A 26,964-nucleotide genomic window follows, 5' to 3' on the forward strand; every position below is an offset into this window, starting at 1 on the left:
TTCCCAGCTTTACCTTTCGTCAGGGGATGTTGGGCTGTTGTATGGATTCAATCACTCATCCCATCCCACCCAAACTACCCACTCCCCAGGTACTTTCCCCAGCAACCACAGGAGATGTAACACCTGTCCCTATACTTTGTTCGTCACCTCCATCCAAGCACCCCATAAGTCCTTCCAGATATCCTTCTTTCAACATAATTGTGTAAGGGGTAAGAGTGTGTAAAAACAAGCCTGAAGGCTTTGTGCCCAATGCAAGGAGCATTCGTAATAAGGTGGATGGGTTGAATTTGCAGATAGTTATTAATGACTATGATATAGTTGGGATCACGGAGACATGGCTCCAGGGTGACCAAGGCTGGGAGCTAAACATCCAGAGATATTCAATATTCAGGAGGGATAGACAGAAAGGAAATGGAGGTGGGGTAGCGTTGCTGGTCAGAGAGGAATAGAAAGGAAGGACATTAGCTTGGAGGATGTGGAATCAATATGGGGAGAGCTGCGAAACACTATGGGGCAGAAAACGCAAGTGGGAGTTGTGTACAGGCCACCTAACAGTAGAAGTGGAGTTGCGGATGGCATCAAACAGGAAATTAGAAATGCGTGCAACAAAGGTAAAACAGTTATAATGGGTGACTTCAATCTACATATAGATTGGGTGAATCAAATTGGCAGGGGTGCTGAGGAAGAGGATTTCTTGGAATGTATGTGCGATAGTTTTCTAAACCAACATGTAGAGGAACCAACGAGAGAGCAGGCTATTCTAGACTGGGTATTGAGTAATGAGGAAGGGTTAGTTAGCAGTATTGTTGTGCGTGGCCCCTTGGGCAAGAGTGACCATAATATGGTTGAGTTCTTCATTAGGATGGAGAGTGACATCGTTAATTCAGAAACAAGGGTTCTGAACTTAAAGAAAGGTAATGTGAATTGGCCAAGATAAACTGGCAATTGATTCTTAAAGGGTTGACGGCGGATATACACTGGAAGGCATTTAAAGACCGCATGGATGAACTACAACAATTGTTCATCACAGTGGCAAAAGAATAATTCAGGGAAGTTAGTGCATCTGTGGATAACAAGGTAAATCAGGGATAGTATCAAAACAAACGATGAAGCATACAAATTAGCCAGAAAAAGCAGCCTACCAGAGGACTGGGAGAAATTCAGAATCCAGCAGAGGAGGACAAAGGGCTTAATTAGGAAAGGGAAAATAGATTATGAAAGAAAACTGGCAGGAAACATATAAACTGACCGCAAAAGCTTTTATAGATATGTGAAGAGAAAAAGATTAGTTAAAACAAATGTAGGTCCCTAGCAGTCAGAAACAGGTGAATTGATCATGGGGAACAAAGACATGGCAGACCAATTGAATAACTACTTTGGTTCTGTCTTCACTATGCTAGGAGGCTGCAAGGTGACTTGGATAGGTTGGGTGAGTGGGCAAAGGCATGGCAGATGCGGTATAATGTGGATAAATGTGAGGTTATCCACTTTGAAGGCAAAAACAGGAAAGTAGACTATTATCTGAATGGTGGCCGATTAGGATGCAACGAAACCTGGGTGTCATGGTACACCAGTCATTGAAAGTAGGCATGCAGGTGCAGCAGGCAGGAAGAAAGCGATGGTATGTTAGCATTAATAGCAAAAGGATTTGAGTGTAGGAGCAGGCAGGTTCTACTGCAGTTGTACAGTGAGACCACACCTGAAGTATTGCGTACAGTTTTGGTCTCCTAATCTGAGGAAGAACATTCTTGCCACGGAGGGAGTGCAGAGAAGGTTCACCAGACTGATTGCTGGGATGGCCGGACTTTCATATCAAGAAAGACTGGATAGACTCGGCTTGTACTTGCTAGAATTTAGAAGATTCAGGGGGGATCTTATAGAAACTTACGAAATTCTTATGGGGTTGGACAGGCTACATGCAAGAAAATTGTTCCCGATGTTGGGGAAGTCCAGAACAAGGGGTCACAGTTTAAGGATAAGGGGGAAGTCTTTTCGGACCGAGATGAGAAAAACAAATGTCACAATGAGAGTGGTGAATCTGTGGGCTTTTATGCCACAGAAAGTAGTTGAGGCCAGTTCATTGGCTATATTATAGAGGGAGTTGGATGTGGCCCTTGTGGCTAAAGAGATCAGGGGGTATGGAGAGAAGGCAGGTACAGGATACTGAGTTGGATGATCAGCCATGATCATATTGAATGGCGGTGCAGGCTCGGAGGACCAAATGGCCTACTCCTGCACCTATTTTCTATATTTCTATGAGACAGAGGTTTACATGTGCTTCATCTAACTTCATAATAGAGCATCTGGTGGTCCTGATGCGGCCTCCTGTACATCGGCAACACCAAGCTCAGACTTGCCGACCTTTTCGCTGAACAATTACGCTCAGTCTGCCAAGGCTGGCAGGATACCCTGGTTGCTAATCATTTTAACTCCTCTTTCTATTCCGATACTGACTGGCCTTTCTGTTCTGGGCTATTGGCCATTGCCAAAGGGTTGCCACACCGAAACTAGAGAAACAACACACATCTTATGTATCTTATAACACAACACAATGAGCATTTAATCCTCCAAATTTGGTTATCTACACAAACCTTCCCCTCTCCCTTATTCCCTCTATATAAACCCCTCCTTCTCCCTTCCCTACCACCCTCCCCTCCTCCCTGTGCCACACCTGGGCTCGCACTCCCCGTTAACCTACATTCCTTCTTCACAATTTTGCAACTCTGCAATGCTTTCGGCTCACACTTTCTGTTTTGTCATTTTTAACCTTTGTCCATCCATCTGCCCACCTAAAAACATGCCTTGCCTAAGTCGATCTATTACCTGCCAAGCTTTGTCCTGCCCCTCTTCTCTTTCAGGTCTCTCACCCCACCCACCCCCACAATTAGCCTCAAGATGGGAATGTCACCTATCCATATTCGATGACGATCCCTGACCTGTTTAGCTATTCCAGCACAGTGTCTTCTTTGATTAATTGCTTGCCAATTTGAAGTGGCAACCTGTGGTTAAATTAGCAACTGTATACTTTAGAGACAATGGCGTCTCATTACTGTGGAAGGCTACATTTCTTTTCGAAGGGCAAATTTTTTTCTGCTTGCCAATTTCTGAAGTAATTTTTAAATGGTCTCTTCTTCACCAACAAAATAGAATTATAACCAATTACGTCCACGTTTTCCCTCGTTCATTGAGTTATATATATATATATATATATATATAGTTTGTAATGTGGAAAGGTGTTAGAGCAGTACTACTGTAATTTAAAAATTCGGCTAAAGCAAAATAATAAATTGTAATTCACCTTTCCCTTTTCCACCTTTGTGATTTGTAAATCCCTTTGTAATCAACAGGATCCTATGCTCTGCACCAGGCCCTTGTGGAGTCCAGCAATTTAATTGCATTTTTGGTACTTACCTCAATTCAAATACCTGTAGTTGATTGACAGACTTGTAATTTAGCCCAATTAATTTAAGCATCTGCTTTAACCCCTGCTGTAAAGGTAAGGGGCTGACCCATTGCGGCAACCTAATTGGCGAGTTTAGAAGAGTTTAGGAGAGTTTGAAAAAGTGTCATATTGAAGACCTCCTTCGACTATGTGGAAGACCTCCTTTGACTATGTTGAAGACTAGGTTCAGGAAAATTGGACACTGAATAGCGGAGAGTGAAGACGACCTCCTTCGACCTCCCTTCGACTATGTTGAAGACTATCTACGACTACCTTTGACTACCTTTGATTACCTTCGACTACCCTCGATTACCTACGAATAACATGCCGACCTACTACGACCTACTTCGACTAAACCTACGAGTAAAAAAAATATCAATTTTTTTTCCATGGCAGCCTTTTTTTACACGTGGGCAGTGGGACAGCCCTTGTACAAGGATGGAGCACTGACAAGAGTATATTAATTACAGTTGCTCATTTCAGCCTTGATGCTCTATCCCTGTCAATAATAGAATGGATTTAGTTCAGCCTGGTCAATAGAAATCCAATGGACGATAATCAATAATGAATAGAGTATGTGTCTAAAGCACGAGCTGATATTATCCACTCCCAATGTGGAACAATACAGTGGTGCTTGAGGCCCTCGGCTAATCAATACTGACATACCACTGCATCTACTAATCACAGCTCAACATAGGACATGACAGGGTAATGGTACCATGAACAAACTAATATTTCAGTGCTGAAATGTTGATATGCAGGCAGAAATAACATAGTGTGACTGCTGTGCATATTCTTAGCAATAATTGTGATATTTCAAAAGCTTTATCTCGGTTCCAACCTCTTTGTGTTGTACTCGTTCATTGAAGCAAACAGATCCATCTGTCTAATTTAAATAATTGGTGGAAATAATTATGTTTGCAATGTCTCATTGCAAAGATCGCAGAGCCCACACTATCATTTTGTGTCTGCCTTTGACATCATTGTAACTAGTAACTAAATGGTACAGAGCTACATAATCTACTAGACCAAGTGCAGACCCATTGGGTCTGTTCCCCCAACGTGCGGTCGTGGGGGCGGGGGAGGGGAGGCGGCATGCAGCGTCACAAACTAACTATCCCCCCCCCCCCCCCCCGCACTCCCGCTAATTACCCCCCTTGATAGTATATTAATATTATTAATTTGCTCCTTTTACCCAATAAACACCTTGTCTACTGACGCATAGCCCCCAACTTGCAGTCACATCTAGAGGGGGGGGGGGGGGGGGGAGTGAGGGGGGTAGAGAGAGAAGGACAGAGAGAGACAGAGACACAGAGAGAAGGGCAATAGGGATAGGGGGTGGAGAGGAGGATAAGAGGGAGGGTGGGTGAGGAGGGGGGGAGAGAGAGGGGGAGAGGGGGTGCTGGGGGGGGGAGGGTGGGAGGGGAGGGCCGAGGAAGAGGGGAGGGTGTAGGGTGTGGAGGGGAGGGGGTTTAGGGGGGGGGGGAGGGGTTGGTGGGGAGAGGAGAGAGGGTGTGCTGGGGTGAGGTGAGGGGAGGGGGAGAAGTGGGGGCAGGGTGGAGGGAAGGGGGTATGGGGTGTGTGGAGGGGAGGGGGGTTTAGGGGTGGGAAAAGTGGGGGAGAGGAGGGGGGGGGGAGGAGGAGAGGGGGGGAGAGGAGAGGGGGGGGGAGAGAGGAGAGGAGGGGGGAGGAGAGGAGGTGGTGAGGGGGTGAGGGGGGTGTGCTGAGAGGGGGGTGTGAGCTGAGGAGAGGGGGGTGAGCTGAGGAGAGGGGGGGGGAGGAGGAGGGGAGGGAGGGGTGAGAGGGAGAGGAGGGGAGGAGGGGAGAGAGAGAGTGCCTTTTTATTTCAACCCAAACAACCATTTGCAGGCAGTGTTTTTTTACTTTAACCATATTTTCATTTTCAAACCACATTAAGGGTACTTACTCATAGTTGTGTGAACATGTGTTCAGTGTTATTCACAGCTCAGAGAAACGTGACCCTCTGCCTTCCCCCATCTTGAAGAGACTGAATGAGGCACACCACTTCCTGGTTTTATAGTCTCTCCCCCCTGCTGCCAGCAGGGGGCAGCAGAGAGAATGGGGAATTTTGTAAAATCATTAATATCTCTGTCATATTTAATCAACGGGAAAAATCCTCGGCACACACATATGGTGGAGGGGGGCTCTGAGCGAGGTGGCCAAAAATGGCGGCCGTAGGTGGCGGCGTTCTCTCGGAAATCGCAGCACAGATCGGGAAAACCGGTCAAGAACAGAGTTTTAGTAATATAGATATAGATACTAGACCAAGTGCAGACCCGTTGGGTCTGTTTCCCCAACGTGTGGTTGTGGGGGGGGAGGCGGCATGCAGCGTTACACACACTAACTATCCCCCGCCCCCCCCCCCTGTGCTCACGCGAATTACCCCCCTTGATATTATATTAATATTATTAATTTGCTCATTTTACACCATAACCACCCTATCTACTGACGCATAGCCCCCAACTTGCAGTCACATCTAGAGAGGGGGGGAGGGGGGTAGAGAGTGAGGGCAGAGAGAGATGGGGCCGAGACACAGAGAGAGGGGCAAGAGGGAGAGGGGGTGGCGAGGAGGAGAAGAGGGAGGGTGGGTGAGAGGGGAAAGGTGGGGGTGGAGGGGAGGAGAGAGTGAGAGTGAGGGAGAGGGAAGGGGAGAGGTGAGGATGGGGGATGGGGGAGAGGTGAGGGGATGGGGAGAGGTGAGGGGAGGAGGAGAGATGGGGGAGCAGGGAGGGTGGAGGGAAGGGGGTAGGGGTGTGTGGAAGGGAGGGGGGTTTAGGGGAGGGATAGTGGGGGAGGGGGTGGAGGGGATGAGTGGGAGAAAAAGAGGGGGAAAGAGAGGAGGAGAGGGGAGAAGAGAGGAGAGGGGAGAAGAGAGGGAGGGGGGAGAAGAGGGGGAGAGAGGGATAGGGAGAGAGGTGGAGAGAGAGAGAAAGAGAGTGCTTTTTTACCTCTAACCATATTTTCATTTTGAAACCAAATTAAGGGTACTCACAGTGCTGTAGACATTTGTTCAGTGTCATTCAGAGCTCAGAGTGACAGAGACTAATTGACAGAGCTCTATCTTGTAGAGATTAATTGAGGCACACCACTTCCAGGTTTTATAGTTCCTCCCTCCCCCCTGCAGCCAGTGGGGGCAGCAGAGAGAATGGGGAATTTTGTAATTATTCATCGACGGGAAAAATTCTCGGCACACATGCGGCGGAGGGGGGCTCTGAGCGAGGTGGCCAAAAATGACGGCCGTAGGTGGCGGCGTTCTCTCGGAAATCACAGCACAGGAGGCCAAAAGCGGTCAAGAACAGAGATTTAGTAATATAGATATATCTATATATATATAAGATGTTTAGCATGAAGAATTCACACAGAAATGACCGACAACTGGATTATTTATAAAAATGGCAAAATCTGGGAGAAAAACCAATCGAGGCAATTTCCAGCTCTTGGCCAAATAAACCTTGCAACCTTACCTGCAAAGGTTATTTCCATCTTATCTCTTGTTTATAAACCTCCAGTTGAGCAATGGAGCTTGGAAGTGATTTGTGGGTCAAAAAGAACATGCTGTTTAGCTGCACGGCATCATAAGGACAGAGTGTACAGCAATGAGGTTGTGATTGTGGTGGGAGAATGGATGTCACAGGTGGTGAATTTGCTAGTCCAGTTTAAAAAATTGTCATAACATTTTAGAAAATGTTACCATTGTACGAAACAAGCCAAAAATAGTGTTTTAAGTGTGTAAATGTCATTTTCCAGGTCTTGGTCTACAGTGGATTACGGGTCTTCGAGTATTTATTCACACATTTTAAATGTGGTGACGTTTCTGTTTCCACCACTCTTTCAGGCAATGCATCCCAAACCCCATCTATTCTCTGGGTAAAAAAATGTTTTCTTCATCTCCCTGTAATCTTTTCACAAATATTCTAAGCCTCCTAGTTTTTAACCACTCCACTAAAGGAATCGGGTCCTTCCAATTCACTCAACCTCGTAATTTCACACCTCGATTCTGACTGTCCTCTGTTTAACAGAAAACAACCTCAGTTTATCCAGTCTTCCCGAGTGACTGCAATCTTCCAATCCTGACGCCATCATTATAAATCTCCTCCACATCCTTTCCAATACAATTGCAATGTTCCTGATTTGGTGACGGGAATTGAATATTGAACACAGTTGTATGCAGTTTTAGCATGACTTCTTTGCTCTTACAAAAGAAAGCATCTGAGTATACTTATTAATCTCTCCTTTATTCTACAGAATCTGTGGGGTGGCACACCAAGGTTTTTCTGTTTCTTCATATCTCTTAATATCTTCCTATTTATTGCATGTTTGGTGCCTTGTTACAATTTCGCAACTGCCTTAACTTGCACATCATTGCATTATGTTCAGTTCCCCATCTCAGTCCAACTGACCAGACCTCTTAATTTGATCCTGTGGATTTTGATCTTGGGATCCAAGTCCATGGTTCCCTGAATGTGACACCACACATAGAGTGGAAAAGAAGGTGTATGGTATGCTTGCTTTCATCAGTCAAGGCATTAGGTATAAGTCATGTTGCATTTTTATAGAACTATGGTTTAGGTTCCATTTGGGGTATTGTAAAATTCTGGTCGCCCCTTCAAAAGAAGATTATGGAGGTGTTAGCTTTGGAGAGGGTGCAGAAGAATTTTACCAGGATGCCTTTTTGATTGGAGGGTATTATTTATAAAGTGAGATTGGACAAACATGGATTGTTTATTCGGGAACATGAGAGGTTGAGGGAAGACCTGATAGACGTGAATAAGATTGAGAGATACAGATAGTCAAAAGCTTTTCCCCGAGGGTGGAAATGTCAATGACATGGGCACAGAGGGGGAAAGTTCAAATGAGATGTGTGGGGCAAGTGTTTTTTACACAGTGTGGTGGATGTCTGGAACATACGGTCAAGGATGGTGGTGGAAGCAGATTTGATAATGGCATTAAAGAGCTGTTTAGATACATATGAATATTCACAGAGTGGAAGGATGTTAACCACACGCAGGCAAAAGGGATCAACTTGGCTTAATGTTTGGTACTCACATTGTGGGCCAAAAGGCATGTACCTGTGCTGCACTGTTTTATACTCACCAACCTCTCAGTCAAGGTCACCAAAACTAAGGAACTTAGACTTCAGTAAGGATAAGTTGGGAAATATTGTATCAGTTTTGTTTGTAGGTCGACAGTGGAGAGAATAAGTGAGTTTGGTATTCCGACTGCGCATGCCCAGGTCATAGGTCACTCGCTATAAACATTCTCGGCAGCTGTGGGGCTGCTTTGTGTGCAGGCCTGCGTTTCGTCCGTGGGTCGGGCCCGGGTCTCCGGCAGGCGCTGTTGAGTTACTGCTGGGCCGTCCCCGTCTCCCGGGTGTCCCGTCCCTGTCTGGGGTGGCCCTGGGCTGGTGGGGCAGTGGCGGTCCCAGACTTGCAGTCGGCGTGGAGGGGAGGTGCTGGTTCCAGCTCGGCTCTGCCTGTCCAGCCGGGTTGGCCGGCAGCCAGGGCGCAGGTCTGGAGCGGTGGCGGCCCCGGTCTTGCAGCCGGCGTGAGGTGGAGGCACTGGTTCCAGCAGTTCTTTGGCCAAGCTGGGCAGGCGGAGTTGTGCTGGGGTTGCTGCTTCTCTGCGCTGGCTGTGGGCCTGGGGACCGCTGCTCTGGGCCGGCGTCCCGTTGGTCCGGACATCTCCGGCCGCCCCCTGGGCAGGAATGGGACACTCGGGAAGACGGGGGAACGGGTGGGGGGTCCAGTGGCGATTCGGCAGCGCTTGCGGCGCCACGGACCCGGGTTCAATTCTGGTCGCGGATGAGGCGCGGGTCTGTGTGTGTACAGCTGCTGAGAATGTCTCTCCGCCAGTCCAGTCTTCCTCTCCCATCCCCAGCACACGCATCTCCCAATCGCATCTGTCCCTATCTTGCAGTTAAACCCCACTCTTCCGCTCCCTGACAACACCATTCCTCAGATTAAATATATTTTTGCACATAAATCATGAATACAGATAAGAATTTAGAAATAGTTTATACAGCCAGCTCTTCGTTCGTTTTTTCTTTATAGCGAGTGACCTTTGACAAATCCCATAATTCCTTGCGTTTTTCAGAATACCAAACTCACTTATTATAGCAATGTTACAAAATTTTGAGATTTAAAAAATCAAGTCTGCAATTTATCCCATCAGATAAAGCATAAAAAGAAGTTTAATTTGACACCTAATTCACTTTCATATCTTCAGTATTAAAAACGATATGGCCATTTTCATACTCTGAAATTAGCATCTTGTTCCCTATTGCTTTTCCATTGACTTAACTCCAAAGCTGTGATCGAGGACAGTCAAAAGCCCATAACTTCCCTTAAAATTAAGAGAACTGAATGAAATGTTCAGTTATTATAGATTGAAGCATTCTGAAACAATCTTACTTGGATGACCTGCAATTTAAGCATATAATTAGTTAGTTACCTAATTGTAGCTAATTACAAAATTCAATTACTAGATCTAAACATCTATCCATTTCTTAAGTTAAGAAAAGGTTAACATTTTTAAATAGCCTAAGTGTCCAAATAACATTCACACTCGAATTCACAATATAACATGATTTTTAAATCTCATTGTCATGAATTTATAGGCCAAATGGAAGGAATTTAGTATTTAATTCCAGTAAATGAATGGCCATTTAAATCATCTAGCGAGTGAGATTTTGTGGAACGCGATCGATTGGAACGTTGCGGTTTGCGGTGAATTTAAACCCCATATTGGCAGGAATAACACTGCTGGTTCGTATATTTACATAATCACATTTTCGCTGATGAAAGTTTGATTAAAGTAATCCTAAGAAGCAAGTTTATGTAAAATAAACGACTTACCTTGTGTTTTGTCCCTTACGGGAGATCCATCCCGAAGTCGCTTTTTTATTTTATTTCAGCGATTTAATTGTCCCGCGGTTTTTAAAAAGAAATTCACAGAACGGCAGTCGGAACAATTATTCAGCATTAGGTAGAAGCCCGCGAAGATATATATCGGACAGGCAGGAGAAAACGGCATTTTAACCCACCCCCCCCCCCTCAACGGCGGCAAAGTCACACACACGGCCAGTGACAGAACTGCAGCACCGCTGAAAGTAAGTCTTGTAACATACCTACTTATTAGGAGTTTCAAAATGCTGAGACGATCTCTGAAGACTTGTCCTGGCGTAGCACATTAATGTAATCATAGAAAGAGGCGCGCCAACACTTCTACTTTCTCACAAGTTTAAAGAGTTTCAATATGTCCTCGAACAGGTGCACTGTAGAAAATATCTTGATTGGTTGCATCTTAGCCTGGCACTGCAGTTCCAACAAAGAGTAATGCTAAAGGTTGTTTAGAGAAGTGCACTCAGCTCAGTCCATCACAGGCTCAGCCCTCCGTACCATGGGAAGCATCTATATGAGGTTGCTACTTCAATACTCCAATAGCTATTATTGAACCTGATGGAGTGGAACATCAGGCTTCTGTATCTCCGTGCCCCCTTCTCGTTGTCAAGGTTGGGCTGGAGGTACAAAAGCCAAAAGTACAAAAGTCCCACTCCATTAGGTTCAGAAACAACTATTTGCCTGGAGCCACCAGGTTCTTGAACTGATATGCACAATCGTCATTCTGCGATGGTAACTGAAAACTATGAGCCATCAATTGCACTACCATGGGTTTGTTTTCAAGTTGCACAAATTTGCACAAATTTTTTTCTTGTCCCACTGTCTTGTATAATTTGTGTGCACTGAAAGGCATGTTTCTGCACCGTATCTCTAAAGCCATATGTCTGAAGGCTGCTAAATGGAGAGAAGTTTGAGTTTCATTTAACCCATGTCATTGCTGTATTGGGAAAATAAATTGTTTTCTAGTTTTCATTGATGTTTTCACGATCTTCACTCAGAGTAAAATGCCCTTCTTATTTTGTATATCTCTTTTTCAGGTACAATGAACTGATCTTGCATCATCAGATTCGACAGTTCTCTGCTGCTATAGGTTTAAATAGAATGCTTTTAATCACAGGCCTGCTTCAACCAGCAATGACAGGAGAAAATATTTCAAAGGAGTTTGTGATGAGACAGGTAAGTTGTAGATTTTGCATGCTTCTGCGTATGAACACACACGTACACATTTATTTATTGCTCATTGTCCTGAATCCTTGAACATTATAAATTTGTTGCATAAGTATCTTTTATTTTTATTAATAGTTTTTTATTGGAGGGGGAAAAAAAAATCACAGTACATCTGACGTATGGCATTACATTTTCCTCCATTTTGTTTTTTATAAATAATAATAATATAAACAAAATAACCATAAACCACCCTCCCTAAACACCCCTTGGCAACTTATTTTTTCACAATCCAAATATATCACAAAATCAAATGCACTTTTTAACAATAATAAAGTAACAAAACAGAATAAATCCCCACTTACTGTCAAGTGCCCTCAGACAATAGGTAGTTCCTTTAGACCCTCAAAGTATGATAAAAAGGGTTCCCATTTCAAATAAAACTTTTTCACAGACCCCCTCAATGTGAATTTAATCTTTTCTAGCCTTAAAAAAAACATAAATATCTTAATGCAAGAATTATGTAATTTGATCTTTAAAGCTGCTGCCACAAAATGAATAATCATGACTAAAGATGATTTCTGTATAAGCACGACGTGTGATGACAGCAGAAGCACAGATACACAATGTGAAAGTGGGGATATAAAGGTGAATCGAGTATTCATGTTGAGAATTGATCTCATGATGAATCTTAGAGTCTTCCAATATAAACCTGGCATGTCTGTACTCTGGTAGGTTTGTGGGAACTAAGGAGTATAGTAATATCAATATAAGCTGTGCTGGGATTTTGTTTTTCTTCTATTTCTTAGGGAACAATTACTGTCTCAGAGACAAATCTGTTCGAAAAATTGATTTTTAGTCAAATTATTATTCATGCATCGGATTCCACAGGAAGTGAATCTCATGTTACATGTAAAGCACTGACTTTATTGTAATGATTCCTTTTAATTTACCTCTTAAATTGTAGCCATATATGTAGGGCTAGTTGATCTTAAACGAGAGAACTAAAGTGAGTTTTTCTCCATAAATATATAACTAATGTGATTACTAAATTTTCCACCAACCCATTTCCCTTTAAATAATGATTTTCTCTTTCCGTTGGTGTATATAATTTTAAACGCAAATTACATTAGCTTTGAAAACGCTGCGAAATGCTGAACAAGCAACAACCAAACTAATGCAAAACAATTACAGATCTGACAGCTCTCATATACATTAACACAGGGTCTCGTTGCCTTTATTTCTTGAAATACAACATTTATTCTGTAATAATCCAATATTTATTATTGAGTTACTGAATATACATATTTCAAAGTAATTTCAGTACATTCACCGCTGTAAATAAAAGAGGAATTAATTTACTGATGAAGAGAAAGTTAGCAATATATCAACAATCATCAAAATGCATTATAAAAGAGATGACATCGACAAGATAAATTGTGGGGAGAAAATTTGGGAACCTAAATTGGGAAGTTAATGAAGACTGATCGAGAATGTTATGCATGAGACTTGTTTTAGTGCAAGATACATACAAAATTGATGTTGGGGCCTCATTATGCCAGTCATTGAAGTTTGGTGCATTAGTGTACAATCCCAGTGCCAGTATCACATCTCCCTGCTGTACCTGTTTACACCAATGTAAAACTGGCCGACAGAATTACAGCAGTGCCAATCAATGTGTAACTCGACATAGCTAAGATAAAAGAAGATTACAATATTCCTGGCTGAATGATCTGAAGAGGATAAGGTCCCACACTGAAGGGTTTGCATTCTAAACTTATGACATTCCTCCTACTGAGCAATGAGAGAACCCTCTATGAACACACTATGAGGAAGGACATCATTGTTTATATCAGGCACGTGCCGTCAGGGTAGGCACTGCCTACCCTGACTAAAATTATAACATGGTAATTACTAAATATAAATAGTAAAGGTCATGGGAGAATTATGCCCATCTAAGAGATCGATCTGTCAGGTAGGCATAATTCTCCGTGCCTTTCATCCGCAGAACTTGTAACCCTTGAAGGTCTGTGCAGCCCACGTGCCGTCAATTTCAAGCTCTGCTCTATAATCTTTGATTTAAAGTGGGGCTGAAGGCAGCTGAAACTCTGCCTTTGCAGCACTGCGCATGTGCAGCGCTAGTTTCTTGGCGGGGTTTTCAAATATGGATTGGCATTATTTTAAGTGTATCTTAGGAAACAGGGAGAGAAGAATGGAGCTCGTGTACCAATGATGTGGTAAGTACATTTCTTGGTGATGTTTTTAAATACCGTATAGGGTGATTTCAGGGTGACAGCGAGGCACAGTTATCTTACTTTAGAGTCCAGAAGATAAAGAAAAACAAAGGTAAAGACAAGAGGGAGCTGAAGGGGCAACAACAGCGGAAGTGGTTACCAAACATTGGCCGTGGAGATATAAAAATAGAAAATATCGGGATTTATCGCGTTTGCTCACTGCATTTCATCAAAAGTAAGGCATTATGTTTTATCTTTATTAATTTGTTATATAAAAAGTTTTAAAAGTGAAAAATCCATCATTAAAATTGCAAAATCTTCCATGGTTCTCAGGTGGGTGCAAAAAGAAAATGCTTCTGAAGCTACATTTACCATTTAAATAATCGTAAACCATAAATGTGTTTTGAAATGAATTTTACTCAGATGCAAGCTAAGGAATGGGATAATTGTCAGCAGTTAATTGGATAATAATAATAAAATGTCCTGATTTTGTCCAATTAACAGCTGACAATTATCCCCTTCAGCTCCCTCTTGTATTGATCATATTGAATGGCGAATGGTGCAGGCTCGAAGGGCCGAATGACCTACTCCTGCACCTATTGTCTATGTTTCTATCACCCCCCCCCACCCATTCAGTAATTCAGAATAAAGGAGACTAGGAAGCCTTGGGCAAATTGAATTGTTACTGTTTTTATTTTTTATTTTTACGGCGAGAACATTTAAAAATAAATTGGATAGGCATATGGATGATTTTTTATTTTTACAGAGAGAACATTTAAAAATAAATTGGATAGACATATGGATGAGAAGGGAATGGAGGGTTATGGTACGAGTGCAGGCCGGTGGGACTAAGGGAAAAAAAGTTGTTCGGCACGGACTTGTAGGGCCGAGATGGCCTATTTCCGTGCTGTAATTGTTATATGGTTATATGATTAATCTACTGACTGCCTACCCTGAATAATTACTCACGGCACGTGCCTGGTTTATATTATTGTTCCATTTAAAGCCTCTGAGAAACGCAATGCCTCCTGACCAGCATGATCAATCCTCAACACCAACGATCAATCACTTAGCACAAATGGCTTGAGAAAGAATAGTAAGATTAAATGAGAACTTACCAGTTTGAAGTTTGATCTTTATTTGATGAGGAGTTACGGTGAGGCATCACGTGAAGAAGCCCCGCCAGTTCGCATGCGCGTCAATCTTCAAAGCAGCGGTGTAAAATCACAGATAACAATAATTGAAGTGACATAGTAAGATTAGAGAAGACTAGAACTACCAGATGACCTTTATGAAGGTCGAGAGCAGTGGGCACGAAATCCCTCATTGTAACTCCTCATAAAATAAAGATCAAACTTCAAACTGGTAAGTTCTCGTTTAATCTTACAATTTTACTTCGGAGTCACATGAGTGACTGCGTGAAGATTTCAAAGCTCAGTGATTTCATGCCGTGAGAAACGAGTACACAACCACAACTGCTTCATTGGCAGATGAGGGAAACCATTCATAATGCCCTCCACCTCCCCTCCTCTTCTCTTCCCCCTCCCACTCTCCCTCTTCTCTCGCCCTCCCCTCTCCTCCCTCCCCCTCATTCTCTCTCTCTCTCTCCCCTTTACTCTCTCTCTCTCCCCTCTTTCTCTCTCCCTCTTTTCTCTCTCCCCTCCACTCTCTCTCTCCCCTTCTCTCTCTCCCCTCCTCTCTCCCCTTCTCGCTCTCTCCCCTTCTCTCTCTCCCCTTCTCTCTCCCCCTCTCTCTCTCCCCTCCTCTCTCTCTCCCCCTCTCTCTCATCCCCTTTCCTCTCTCTCCCTCTCTCTCTCTCCCCCTTCTCTCCCCCACTCCACTCTCTCCCCCTCTAATTCTCTCTCTCCAGCTCCCCCCTCCCCAACCTCTACCACCCTCTCTCCTCTCTCCCTCTCCCTCCCCCTCCCCCACTGGCCCCCCCTCCACTCCCCCTCCACCTCTTATTCTCTCATCCCCCTCTCGACCACCCTCCCCTCTCCTTCCCCCCTCTCCAAACTCCCCTCCTCCCCCCTCCCCCCACTTCTCTCTCCCCTCCACCTCCCCCCCTCCATTTCCCTCCCCTCCTCTTCTCTCCCCTCTACTCCCCTCCCCCCCCTCACTCTCTCCCTCCCCTCTGTACTCTCTCTCCTCCACTCTATTCTCTCTCTCTCCTCTCCCCTCTAATATCTCTCTCTCTCTCCCCCTAAATCTCCCACTCCCCCCTCTCTCTCGCTCCCCCTTCTCCCTCTCCCCCTTCTCTCTCTCTCTCCGTCTCTCTCTGCCTCCCTCTCCCTCTCCCTACCTCCTTTTCTCTCTCCCCTTTTCTCTCTCCCCTCTCTCTCTCCCCTTTCTCTCTCCCCTTCTCTCTCCCCTTTCCCTCCTCCACTCCTCTCTCCCCCCCACTCTCCTCCCCCTCCCCCTCTCCTCCCCCCCTCCCCTTCCCCTCCCCCACCCTCAACCCTCCCCCCTCACCCACCCCCTCTCCCCCCTCCCATTCACCCTCCCCACCCTCAAACTCCTCTCTCCTCACCCCCTCTCCTCCCCCCACTCTCCTCACCCCTATCTCCTCCTCCCTCCCATCCCTCACCCCTCTCCCCCATCTCCTCCCTCTCTCCCTCGCCCTCCTCTCCCCTCCTCCTATCTCCCCCTTCCACCTCTCCCCCACCCATCTCTTCCCCCTCCCCTTCCTTCCCCCTATCCCTCTCCCCTTCCCCATCTCCTCTCTCCACCCCTCCCCCACCACTCTCACATCCACTACTCCAGCTCTCCCACCCCTACCCCTCCTCCCCCCCTTCCCCCCCCACCCCTCCTCCTCCCCTCCCCATCCCCCACTCCCTTCCCCCTCTCCTCCCCTCCCCAATCTCTCCCCCATCTCAACCCTTCCTCCTCCCCTCTCTCCTCCCCCCTCTCCCCCTCACACCTCTCCTCACCCTCTCTCCATCCCCTCTCCCTCACCTCTCTCTCCATCTCCTCCTGCTCCTCCATCCCCTCTCCCATCTGCTCCTCCTTCCTCCTCTCTCTCTTTCCCCTCCTCCTTCCTCCCTCCCCCTCTTCCTCCTTCCCCCTCCCTGCTCTCCCCTCCCCCTTCCCACCCCCCTTTTTCTCCCTTTCCCCCTCCCCTCCCCACTCTACCCCCCTTTCCGTCTCCCCCTCTCCTCCCCCTCCCTCTCCCCTCTCTCTGCCCACACACCCATCTTCCCTCCAACCCCCCTCTCCCCCCACCAAGCACCCCCCCTCCCCTCTTCCAACCCCCTCTACCCCCCCTCCCTTTCCCCCCCCCCTCTCTCACCACCCCTCTCTCCCACCACCCCCCTCCTCTCTCGCCCCTCCTCTCTCCTCCCACTCTTCCCACCTCCCCTCTACTCTCTTGCCCCCCCCCCCCCCTGCAACAGCACGTTGAGGGAACAGGACCCAGGGGTCTCCCCTCTACCCCCTCGTCTCCCCTCTACCCCCTCTCCCCCTGTGTGTGGGGGTGGTCAGTGTGCGTGTGAAGCCGCAGCACCCCCTCCCACTGCACGTTGAGGGGGGGGGGGGGGGGGGCAGACCCAGCAGGTCTGCTCTTGGTCTAGTTATCTTTAAACGCTCAGATTTTCTACATTTCTAAAATTTTCATTCAAATTTAGTTTGTTTTTTTGGACAAATGAAGAGAAAACATTGCCCTCTGGTGGTATTTTAAAATATGTAATTTAGCGTCACTGGTTTGTATCGTTTGCAAAATGGAAATTGTAATTTCAAGGTATTGATATTTTACTCAGATATTCTCGGAAGTGCCAAAGTGCAATGTTTATTAAGCTCTCAAATGTGTGCCAGGGTTTAGAAAAGTATTGTGACTTTCATTTAGGAAAGTAAAGGACCATTTGGTTCACTTTGTCATTAGACTGAAACTTTTGAAAAATGCTTTGGGTGATGAGGCTGTTTGCAGGGACAAGTGGGAGGCTTTTAAATGTGATGTAGTGAGAGTTCAGGGCCAGCTTGTCCAGCTTAGCATTAAGGACTTGGCCAGCAGGAGCAGAGAACCTTGAAGAGATATTGAGGCTCTGGTCAAGCCAAAAAAGGAGAAATATGTCTGGTATAGGTAGCTGGGACCATTTGGCCTTTGGAGCCAGCACCGCCATTCAATGTGATCATGGCTGATCATCCACAATTAGTACCCGGTTCCTGCCTTCTCCCCATATCCCTTAATGTCATGTGCACCTAGGTACAGTGAAAAACTTTTGTTGCGTGCTAACCAGTCATCGGTAACAATTCCCGGGATGGCGGGACTGTCATATGCTGAGAGAATGGAGCAGCTGGACGTATACTGTGGAATTTAGAAGGTTTAGAGGGGTGTAGAAGGGATTGGAGGGGGGAGGGGTTTGGTGGGGTTTAGAGGGCCTTATAGGGGTTTCGAAGGGGCTTACAGTGGTTTACAGGGGATTAGAGGGGGTCTGGATGGGGTTTAGAGGGGGTTGGAGAGGTATAGAGGAGTTTGGAGGGGTTTGGAGGTGTTTAAAGGGGTTTAGAGAGGTTTGGATGGGTTTAGAGGGTTGTGCAGGGGATTAGAGGGTTAATATGGGTTTAGAGTGGTTTGCAGAGGTTTAGAGGGGTTTATATGGGTTTAGAACGATTTACAGGGGCATAGAGGGATTTAGATGAGTTTACAGGGGTTTATGGCCGTTTACAAGGGCTTAGAGGGGTTTACAGGGGGTTAGAGGGGTGTAGAAGGGTTGACATGGGTTTAGAGGGGATTAGAGTGCTTTAGAGGGGTTTACTGTGGTTTAGAGAGGATTACAGGTGTTTAGAGGGTAGAGGGGTTGAGATGTTTACAAGGGTTTAGAGGGATTTACATGGTTTTAGACGGTTTACGGGGTTTACGGGGTTCTAGAAGATTTTAGAGAGGTTTACGTGGGTTTAGAGGGGTATAGAGGGTTTTACATGGGGGTTAAAGGGGTTGGGATGGGGATTATATGGGTTTAGAGGGGATTACAGGGGTTTAGATATGTTTACATGGGTTTAGAGGGGATTACAGGTGTTCAGAGGGGTTTAGAGGGGTTTATAGGTGTTTAGACATATTTAGAGGTGATTAGAGGGGTTTAGATGGGTTTAGACAGTTTACAGGGGTTTACAGGTGTTTAGAGAGGTTTACAGGGGGGTTTAGATGGCTTCATAGAGGTTTCGAGGGGTTTACAGGGGGTTACTGGGGTTCAGAGGGGTTTGGAGGTGTCTGGAGAGGTTTAAAGTGGTTTGGAGGGGTTTAAATGGGATTAGAGCCGTTTGGAGTGGTTTAGAGGGGATTTAGAGGGGTTTAGAGGGGTTTAGCGGAGTTTAGAGGGGGTCTGCGGGGTTTGGAGGGGTTTAAAAGGGCTTAGAGAGGTTTGAATGTGTTTAGAGGCTTCAGAGGGCTTAGAGGGGTTTTGCAGGGGTTACAGGAGTTTACAGGTGTTTAGATGGGTTTGGATGATTTTGGAGTGGTTTAGATGGCGTTACATGGGTTTAGAGTGGTTTGGAGGGGTTTAGAGATGTTTTGAGAGGTTTACAGGGGTTGTCAGTGGTTTCGGTCTGCCAACCAATTTTCTATCCACCCTACTCCCTAAAACACTCTAAACCCCACTTAACCTCTCTAAACCTCTCTAAACTCTTGTAAACCCTTCTAAACCCTCCAGAAGCACTCTAAACCCCCCTTGAACCATCTAATCCCCTCTGAACACATGTAAACACCTCTAAACCACTGTAAACGCCCATACACCACTCTAACCCCCTCTAAACCCTTCCAAACCCCTGCAAGCCCCCTAACATCCTCTAAATGCCTCTAAACACCTCCAAACAGCTCTAAACCCCTCCACACATCCAAACCCATCTAAACCGTTACAAACACCTCTAAACTCCTCACAACCCCCTCCAAACCCCCTGTAAACTCCCTATAAAACCCCCTCAAAACCCATCTAAATCCCTGTAAACCCTACATAAACCTCTCTAAAGACCTGTAAACCCCTGTAAACCACAGTAAACCCCAGACAACCCCTGTAAACATCTCTAAACCCCTCCAAACCCCTGGAAACACTTGTAAACACATGTAAACTCATCTAAACACCTGTAAACCTATCAAAACCTCTCTAAACACCTGTAAACCCTCTAAATCCATCTAAACGCCTGTACTCCTCTAAACCACTGTAAATTCCTCTAATCACCTCTAAACCCCTCCGAACACCTGTACCCTCTAAACCCCTGTAAACATCTCTAAACCCCTGTAATCTCCTCTAAACACCTCACAACCCCTGTACGCCCCTATAAAGCTCTTCCAACCCCTCTAAACCCCATGAAAAACTCTCTAAACCCATGTAAACCTCTCTAAAACCCTCTAAACTCCTGTAAACCCGTCTAAAACCCTGTACATCCCTCAAAACCCCTGTAAATCCCTCTAAACCCTTGTAAACCTCTCAACCCCTCTACCCTCTAAACCGCTCTAAACACCTGTAATTCCCTCTAAACCACTCCAAACCCATCTAAAACCCTCTAAACCCATCTATGCCCCTGTAAATTCTTCAAAACCCCTGCAACCCCCTCTAAACCTCTGCTGCAAACCACTCTAAACCTCTCTAAAAACCTGTAAACCTCTGTAGACCCCTCTAAACCCAGATAAATCTCTCTAAACCACTGTAAACGCCCCTAAACCCTTCTAAACCCATGTAAACCCCAGTAAACACCTGTAAATCTCTCTAAAACCCTCTAATCCCCTGTAAACCGCTCTAAACCCCTCCAAAACCCTTTAAATCTCTTTAAACCACTGTAAACACCCCTAAACCCCTCTAAACCACTGTAAACCCCCTCTAAACCCCCTGTAAACCTCCCTAAAACAGATTTACCAGCTATGATCCTTTTCTTTGTTGAAATTGTTTTTTTTAAACGAAGGTAGACAAAAATGCTGGAGAAACTCAGTGGGTGAGGCTATGGAGCGAAGGAAATAAGAGACGTTTCGGGTTGAGACCCTTCTTCTGAAGATATAGGCGACGTTTTGGGTTGAGACCCTTCTTCTGAAGACCCGAAACGTCGCCAATTTCCGACGCTCCATAGATGCTGCCTCACCCGCTGAGTTTCTCCAGCATTTTTGTCTATCTTGTGTTTGTTCTTTTTCATAATTCATGTTAAAATTAACATGATTATTACAGGATTACAAACAAACATATGTTCTCTGCCACTGATACTCTTTCCATCTACCACTCTGTTTCCATCAAACTTCATGCTTGCAAAAGTTGATTGGAGTAGGTTATTGGAGTAGGTTATCGTGCACATGCACGTAGATGCGTCATGCAGGTAGGACAACTGCATATGGGCGCCGCGCCGCATGTTTACGAACGTTGCGCAAGGTGACGTAACCATGCGTCACCACGCGATACAGCGTGCGTAGCCAATGCGTCCGCGTGCGTAGCCAATGCGTTAGCGTGCGCACGCGATACGTCATGCAGGTGGCGCGCGAGGATTTCGTTACACTATGAAATTCTGGAGCACCGCGCGATACTGCATGTGATTCCACGCCTCACCATGCGCAATGTATGCGTCACCCACTAGCACCCCACGTGTCACGACACGTCGACCTATTTTACATACAAGGCGGAAATGACGGCCAAGTGAGAGGCCCTTTCTTGTCTTTCTCTGCAGTAAAAACTCTGCAGTAAATGGACTTGGCCACTCAAGTATTGACAATTTTTTATCTTTGAAAATCTCCTTTGTTGCTTTAGCAGTTTGTTTGTAGAAAGTGAGCCTGTACCTTCAGCAGCCATACATGCCCAGGCCACAACACCCCCACCACCGTGTTTCACAGATTCGGTGGTATGCTTTGGTTCTTGGGCAGTTCCTTCTCTCCTCCATACTTTGCTCTTGCCATCACTCTGATATAAATTAATCTTAGTCTCATCCACAAGACCTTTTTTTTTCCAGAACTGTGGTTACTATTTTAAGTACTTCTTGGCAAACTGTAACCCGGCCATCCTATTTTTGCAGCTAACCAGTGGTTTGCATCTTACAGTGTAGCCTCTGTATTTCTGTTCATGAAGTCTCTGCGGATAGTGGTCACTGACAAATCCTCACCTGACTCCTGAAGAGTGTTTCTAATGTGTAGGACAGGTGTTTGGGGATTTTTGAGAAAATTAATTTTATTTTTGAGAAAATTCTTCTGTCATCAGGTGTGGAGGTGTTCCTTGGCCTGCCAGTCCCTTTGCAATTAGTAAGCTCACCAGTGCTCTCTTTCTTCTTAATGATGTTCCAAACAGTTGATTTTGATCAGTTTAAACCAGCATCTGCAGTTTCTTCTTGCACAATAATGCAGTGAAGATTTATGAAGAAGTTGCCAGGACTCGAAGGACCTGAGTTTTCGGGAGAGTTTGGGCAGGCTAGGGCTTTATTTCTTGCAGCGCGGGAGACTGAGGTATAGAGATATATGGAGATATAACAATCATGATAATAGAGAGGGAGAATGCACAGTGCCCTTTTCCCAGGTCTGGGAATCAAGAACCAGAGGATATAAGTTTAAGATGAGAGGGGAATTATTTAATAAAAGCCTGAGGTGCAACCACAACCAGTAGGTGTTGGGCCTATAGAATGAGCTGCCAGAAGAAGTAGTTGTAACAGGTGCAATAACAACATTTAAAAGTTAAGACACAAAATGCCGCAGTAACTCAGTGGGTTAGGCCCCGGAGAACATGGATATGTTACGTTCAATGTCGGGACCTTTAAGTCGGCTTTCGTCAGATATTTGCCTGAAAATTTGCTTTTCTGACTCTGACGACAGTTTAGTGGTTGGGAGTACACTCTCCAATTGTGCCTTTTTTGCTCATTTGGCAAACCTGATCTTTCCAACATATTCCTTCTCACAATTGTGATTGTATCTGAACAATCATGCCATTTACCCTATTTTATACATCGGAGATGTTTGAACTATCCTTAACCTGACTTTATCAGACTTTACCTTGCAGTAAATGTACCTGTTGTCTTGTGCACTGTGGACGGCTGGATTGTAATCGTGTATAGTCTTCTTTGACTGAATCCCACGCATACAAAAGCGTTTCATGTGCCTTGGTACACGTGACAATAATAAATAAACTAAAGCAAAGACAGATCCTTATGAGCCATTGAAGGTTTAGTTTAGAGTTACAACACGGAAACAGGCGCTTCGGCCCGCTGAGCCTGCGCCGACCAGCGAACTCCGTCAATTAACACTATCCTACACACACTAGTGACAATCTTTAAATTTATCAAGCCAATTTTTGGACTGTGGGGGGAAACCAAAGATCTCTGAGAAAACCCACACGGTCACGGGGAGAACGCACAAACTCTGCACAGACAGCACCCATAGTCAGGATGGAACCCGGGTAAGGCAGCAACGCTACTGCTGTGCCACGGTGAAGGTGATGCATAAGCCTACGTGCACTTGTGATTTTTGGATAAGTATGCACCATGGTGGTCTCATTGACTGGAAATGTTTGGAAGATTCTTGTGTACGAATCAGCAAAACAACCAAAAGCAGAAAAAGCTGGAAATACTCAGCACACCAGTTCTGTGTAATAATACCCATATTTATTGTTAACTAAGTTTTCTCTCTACACAGATAATGCCTACTTTTCTCGGCAATTCTCAGCCTTCTCCTTTGGTTTTGCTTTTCTACAACAGATGTTACCTGTAACAAATGAAACTTGTCCAAAGAAGGCTCTGGACCAAAAACATTGCCTTTCCATTTCCTTCAGAGGTGTTGCCTAACCGCGCCGGTGTTACTCCAGCATTTTGTGTTTACCAGATCTGAGATTCCTGGAGTTTCTAACCTGTATTTCACAGTTTTAACATTTCCTTTTGTTTTCTCCCTGAATGCAGTGTCCTCATTAAACTATCAACTGGGGAGCTCTGTAATATTGGTGTTGCTTCAAGAACCTGAACTCACCTTTTCAGGGATATTCTGTTTGTCCTATCCATACTCCTCATGAAACTAACTTGATCTTTAGCACTCTCAGTTCTGAAGGAAGAATTGTGGAGTGAAACATTATATCTGTTTCCCTTTCCACGGATGTTTCACAACCTGCTTTGTGTTTCGACCATTTTTCACATTTATTTCACATTTCCAGGTCCTGTGATTGCTTTTCCAGTATAAAAAAAATATATAGTGACTATTTAGGCTACTAGGGAACTGCTGATTAGTATTTTGAAATGCAGAGAAAATGACGAAAATCTGAATTTTATGGTAAACCTCATTGACTGTGTGTAGAAAAATAAGTAGAAAACCTTTTTGCAAAGGCATTATATATTTGACGACGTCGTTGTGCTTTATGTTTGTACATAAATAACATAACCAGTTTTAAAGATCTCAGTAACCCTCTTAATAACAGTAAAATGAAAACAAACCTGTGATTTCCTTCATAACCGATCAAGACATTTTTGAACCGAAATACAAAGTAAATGCTAAAACCTCCTGAGGAACAGTGCAGGTGAAAGAGGTTTTTTATCAATCTAAACATATATAACAGGTTGTCAATGCCTACTATGTTCTGTTGTGCTGAAGCAAAGCAAAGCAAGAATTTCATTGTCCTATCAGGGACACATGACAATAAACTCTCTTGACTTGACTTTGATATTAAACAGGTGAATCTAAGGAGAGCAAAACAGACAAACAGCTTTCTTTAACACAATTTTAATATTGTTTGTGGGGTAAGAAATTGCACATTTTAGCATGCCTGCACAAAAACTGTCAAAGGGGAGGGGCCATAACTGCTGTGGATTTTCATGTTAATAACATTTTTCACCAAATGAACACCCTTGACATTACCAATTATGTTTTGGTCTTTAGAAATACTTGCTGAGCAATCCAGCCCACCTTAGTACAGCTGTGGATGAACACTTCTTTATCAATGAGAGCATCTCCCAGGTCAGGTATGTGAATCATTAACCATTGATTTTAAATCTGAAGTAACAAAATCTGGTGTGTGTGGTGAGACTTCAATAGAGTGTCATTTAACAATAGTTCCTTTCCATTGATGGGACATTCGTTGATGAAAATGTTATATTTAAGAACAGTGTACTAATATTGTAACAGGGATTTACTAATACGATAGAGTTGGTGTGTCCCTTCAAGGTCACAGGCTTTGTTGTCTGTTAACATGCAGTTGCTGAGGTCAGTGAGAGGATATGCTTTTATATTTGTTGTCAGATATGTATAAGTGCTATGCTCCCCTAAGAAAAGAAAGCCCAAGAAGAAATAGAATCTTGCTATTGACAGATGAAACTGTAACATCCAAATTAACAAACTGAACTAATGTACAACTTATAGCTAGTTGAACAATGTACTTCCATGACAGCAGAGCAGTTTGCCACATTGTATTCTGAAATTGTAAAATTAAGTTGTGTTTAACGTAGTTAACGTGTTGCACATCACGAGTCACTTGAGATGGTATGGAGAACATCTAATATGCAAAGGATTGCTTCCTGTTTTGTACTTTCCAGACCTGAAATTGGAAATGTGATACGGGACCATTTAGGATGCTGGTCTTGGATAATGTTGTTATATAGCACATACCCGGTGATGTTTACAAAGTTATTGTTCTGCCATGACTCATGTTTTAGACTAAGCAAATTAAATATTGTTCCTCCGTCTACGCCGCATCTGCTCCACGGATGAGTTGTTCCACACCAGGACATCTGAAATGTCCTCATTATTCAGGGAACGAGGGTTCCCCTCCTCCACCATAAATGAGGCTCGCACCAGGGTCTCTTCCATACCCCGCAACACTGCTCTCTCTCCCCATCCCCCCACTCGCAACAAGGGCCGAGTCCCCCTAGTCCTCACCTTTCACCCCACCAGCCGTCACATACAAAAAGTAATCCTCCGTCAGTTTCGCCACCTCCAACGTGACCCCACCACTCGCCACATCTTCCCATCTCCCCCCATATCTGCATTCCGCAAAGACCGCTCCCTCCATACCTCCCTTGTCAATTCTTCCCTTCCCTCTCGGTCCACCCACTCCCCGGGCACTTTCCCTTGCAACCGCAAGAGATGCAACACTTGTCCCTTTACCTCCCCCCTCGACTCCGTTCAAGGACCCAAGCAATCGTTCCAGGTGCGACAGAGGTTTACCTGCATCTCTTCCAACCTCATCTATTGCGTCCGCTGCTCTAGATGTCAGCAGATCTATATCGGTGAGACCAAGCGGAGGTTGGGCGATCGTTTCGCCGAACATCTCCGCTCGGTCCGCAATAACAAAGCTGACCTCCCGGTGGCTCAGCACTTCAACTCCCCCTCCCACTCCGTATCCGACCTCTCTATCCTGGGTCTCCTCCATGGCCACAGCGAGCAGCACCGAAAATTGGAGGAACAGCAACTCGTATTCCGCTTGGGGAGTCTGCATCCCGGGGGCATGAACATCGAATTCTCCCAATTTTGTTAGTCCTTGCTGTCTCCTCCCCTTCCTCAGCCCCCCTGCTGTCTCCTCCAATCCCCCAGCCTTCCTGTTCCTCCTCCTTTTCCCTTTCTTGTCCCCGCCCCACCCCCGCCCCCGATCATCTGAAGAAGGGTTTCGGCCCGAAACGTTGCCTTTTTCCTTCGCTCCATAGATGCTGCTGCACCCGCTGAGTTTCTCCAGCTTTTTTTTGTAACCTTCGATTCTCCAGCATCTGCAGTTCCCTCTTAAACATTAAATATTGATCAGTCTGACAAAGGATCCTGACACAAAATATTGTCTGACCCTTTCCCTCCACAAATTGATTATGGAGAGAAGGCAGGAGAATGGGGTTAGGAGGGAGAGATAGATCAACCGTGATTGAATGGTGGAGTAGACTTGATGGGCCGAATGGCCTACTTCTTCTATGACATGATCTTTAAACCTCACTGGGCCTACAGCAGCATAATCCCCCTCATCTCCTACAATCCTCCCAACTCAGGCCGCATTTGTTCTTCTCACTCAAACTCTTCCAATGCTTTCCATCGCAGCTTTTATTTGTATTTGAGCATGTACGCACAAGGCTACAAAAAGGAAATCCTTTCCTCTTTGCTTAAGAAGGAACTGCAGATGCTGGGGGAATCACCAGCTCTCACCAGGGTCTCTTCCATACCCCGTGCTCTCACCAGGGTCTCTTCTATACCCTGTGACTCTGCTCTCACTCCCCATCCCTCCACTCGTAACAAGGGCAGAGTCCCCCTTGTCCTCACCTTCCACCCTACCAGCCGTCACATACAACAAACAATCCTCCA

The 26,964-nt window shown here is 45.2% G+C and overlaps 1 protein-coding gene across 2 annotated transcripts in view; it reads left to right on the plus strand.

The window, feature by feature from the left end:
- si:dkey-122a22.2 (uncharacterized) overlaps window positions 1–26,964 on the plus strand; it is a 106,711-nt gene that overhangs the window by 62,669 nt on the left and 17,078 nt on the right. For both annotated transcript variants that reach the window (XM_055633487.1, XM_055633488.1), the window contains exons 8-9: window positions 11,400–11,538; window positions 24,568–24,650. In XM_055633487.1, coding sequence (XP_055489462.1) covers window positions 11,400–11,538; window positions 24,568–24,650 — 222 coding nt within the window. The remainder of the gene's footprint in view (window positions 1–11,399; window positions 11,539–24,567; window positions 24,651–26,964) is intronic.

This window comes from Leucoraja erinacea, chromosome 4, assembly GCF_028641065.1.
Source record: "Leucoraja erinacea ecotype New England chromosome 4, Leri_hhj_1, whole genome shotgun sequence".
NCBI lineage: Eukaryota > Metazoa > Chordata > Chondrichthyes > Rajiformes > Rajidae > Leucoraja > Leucoraja erinaceus.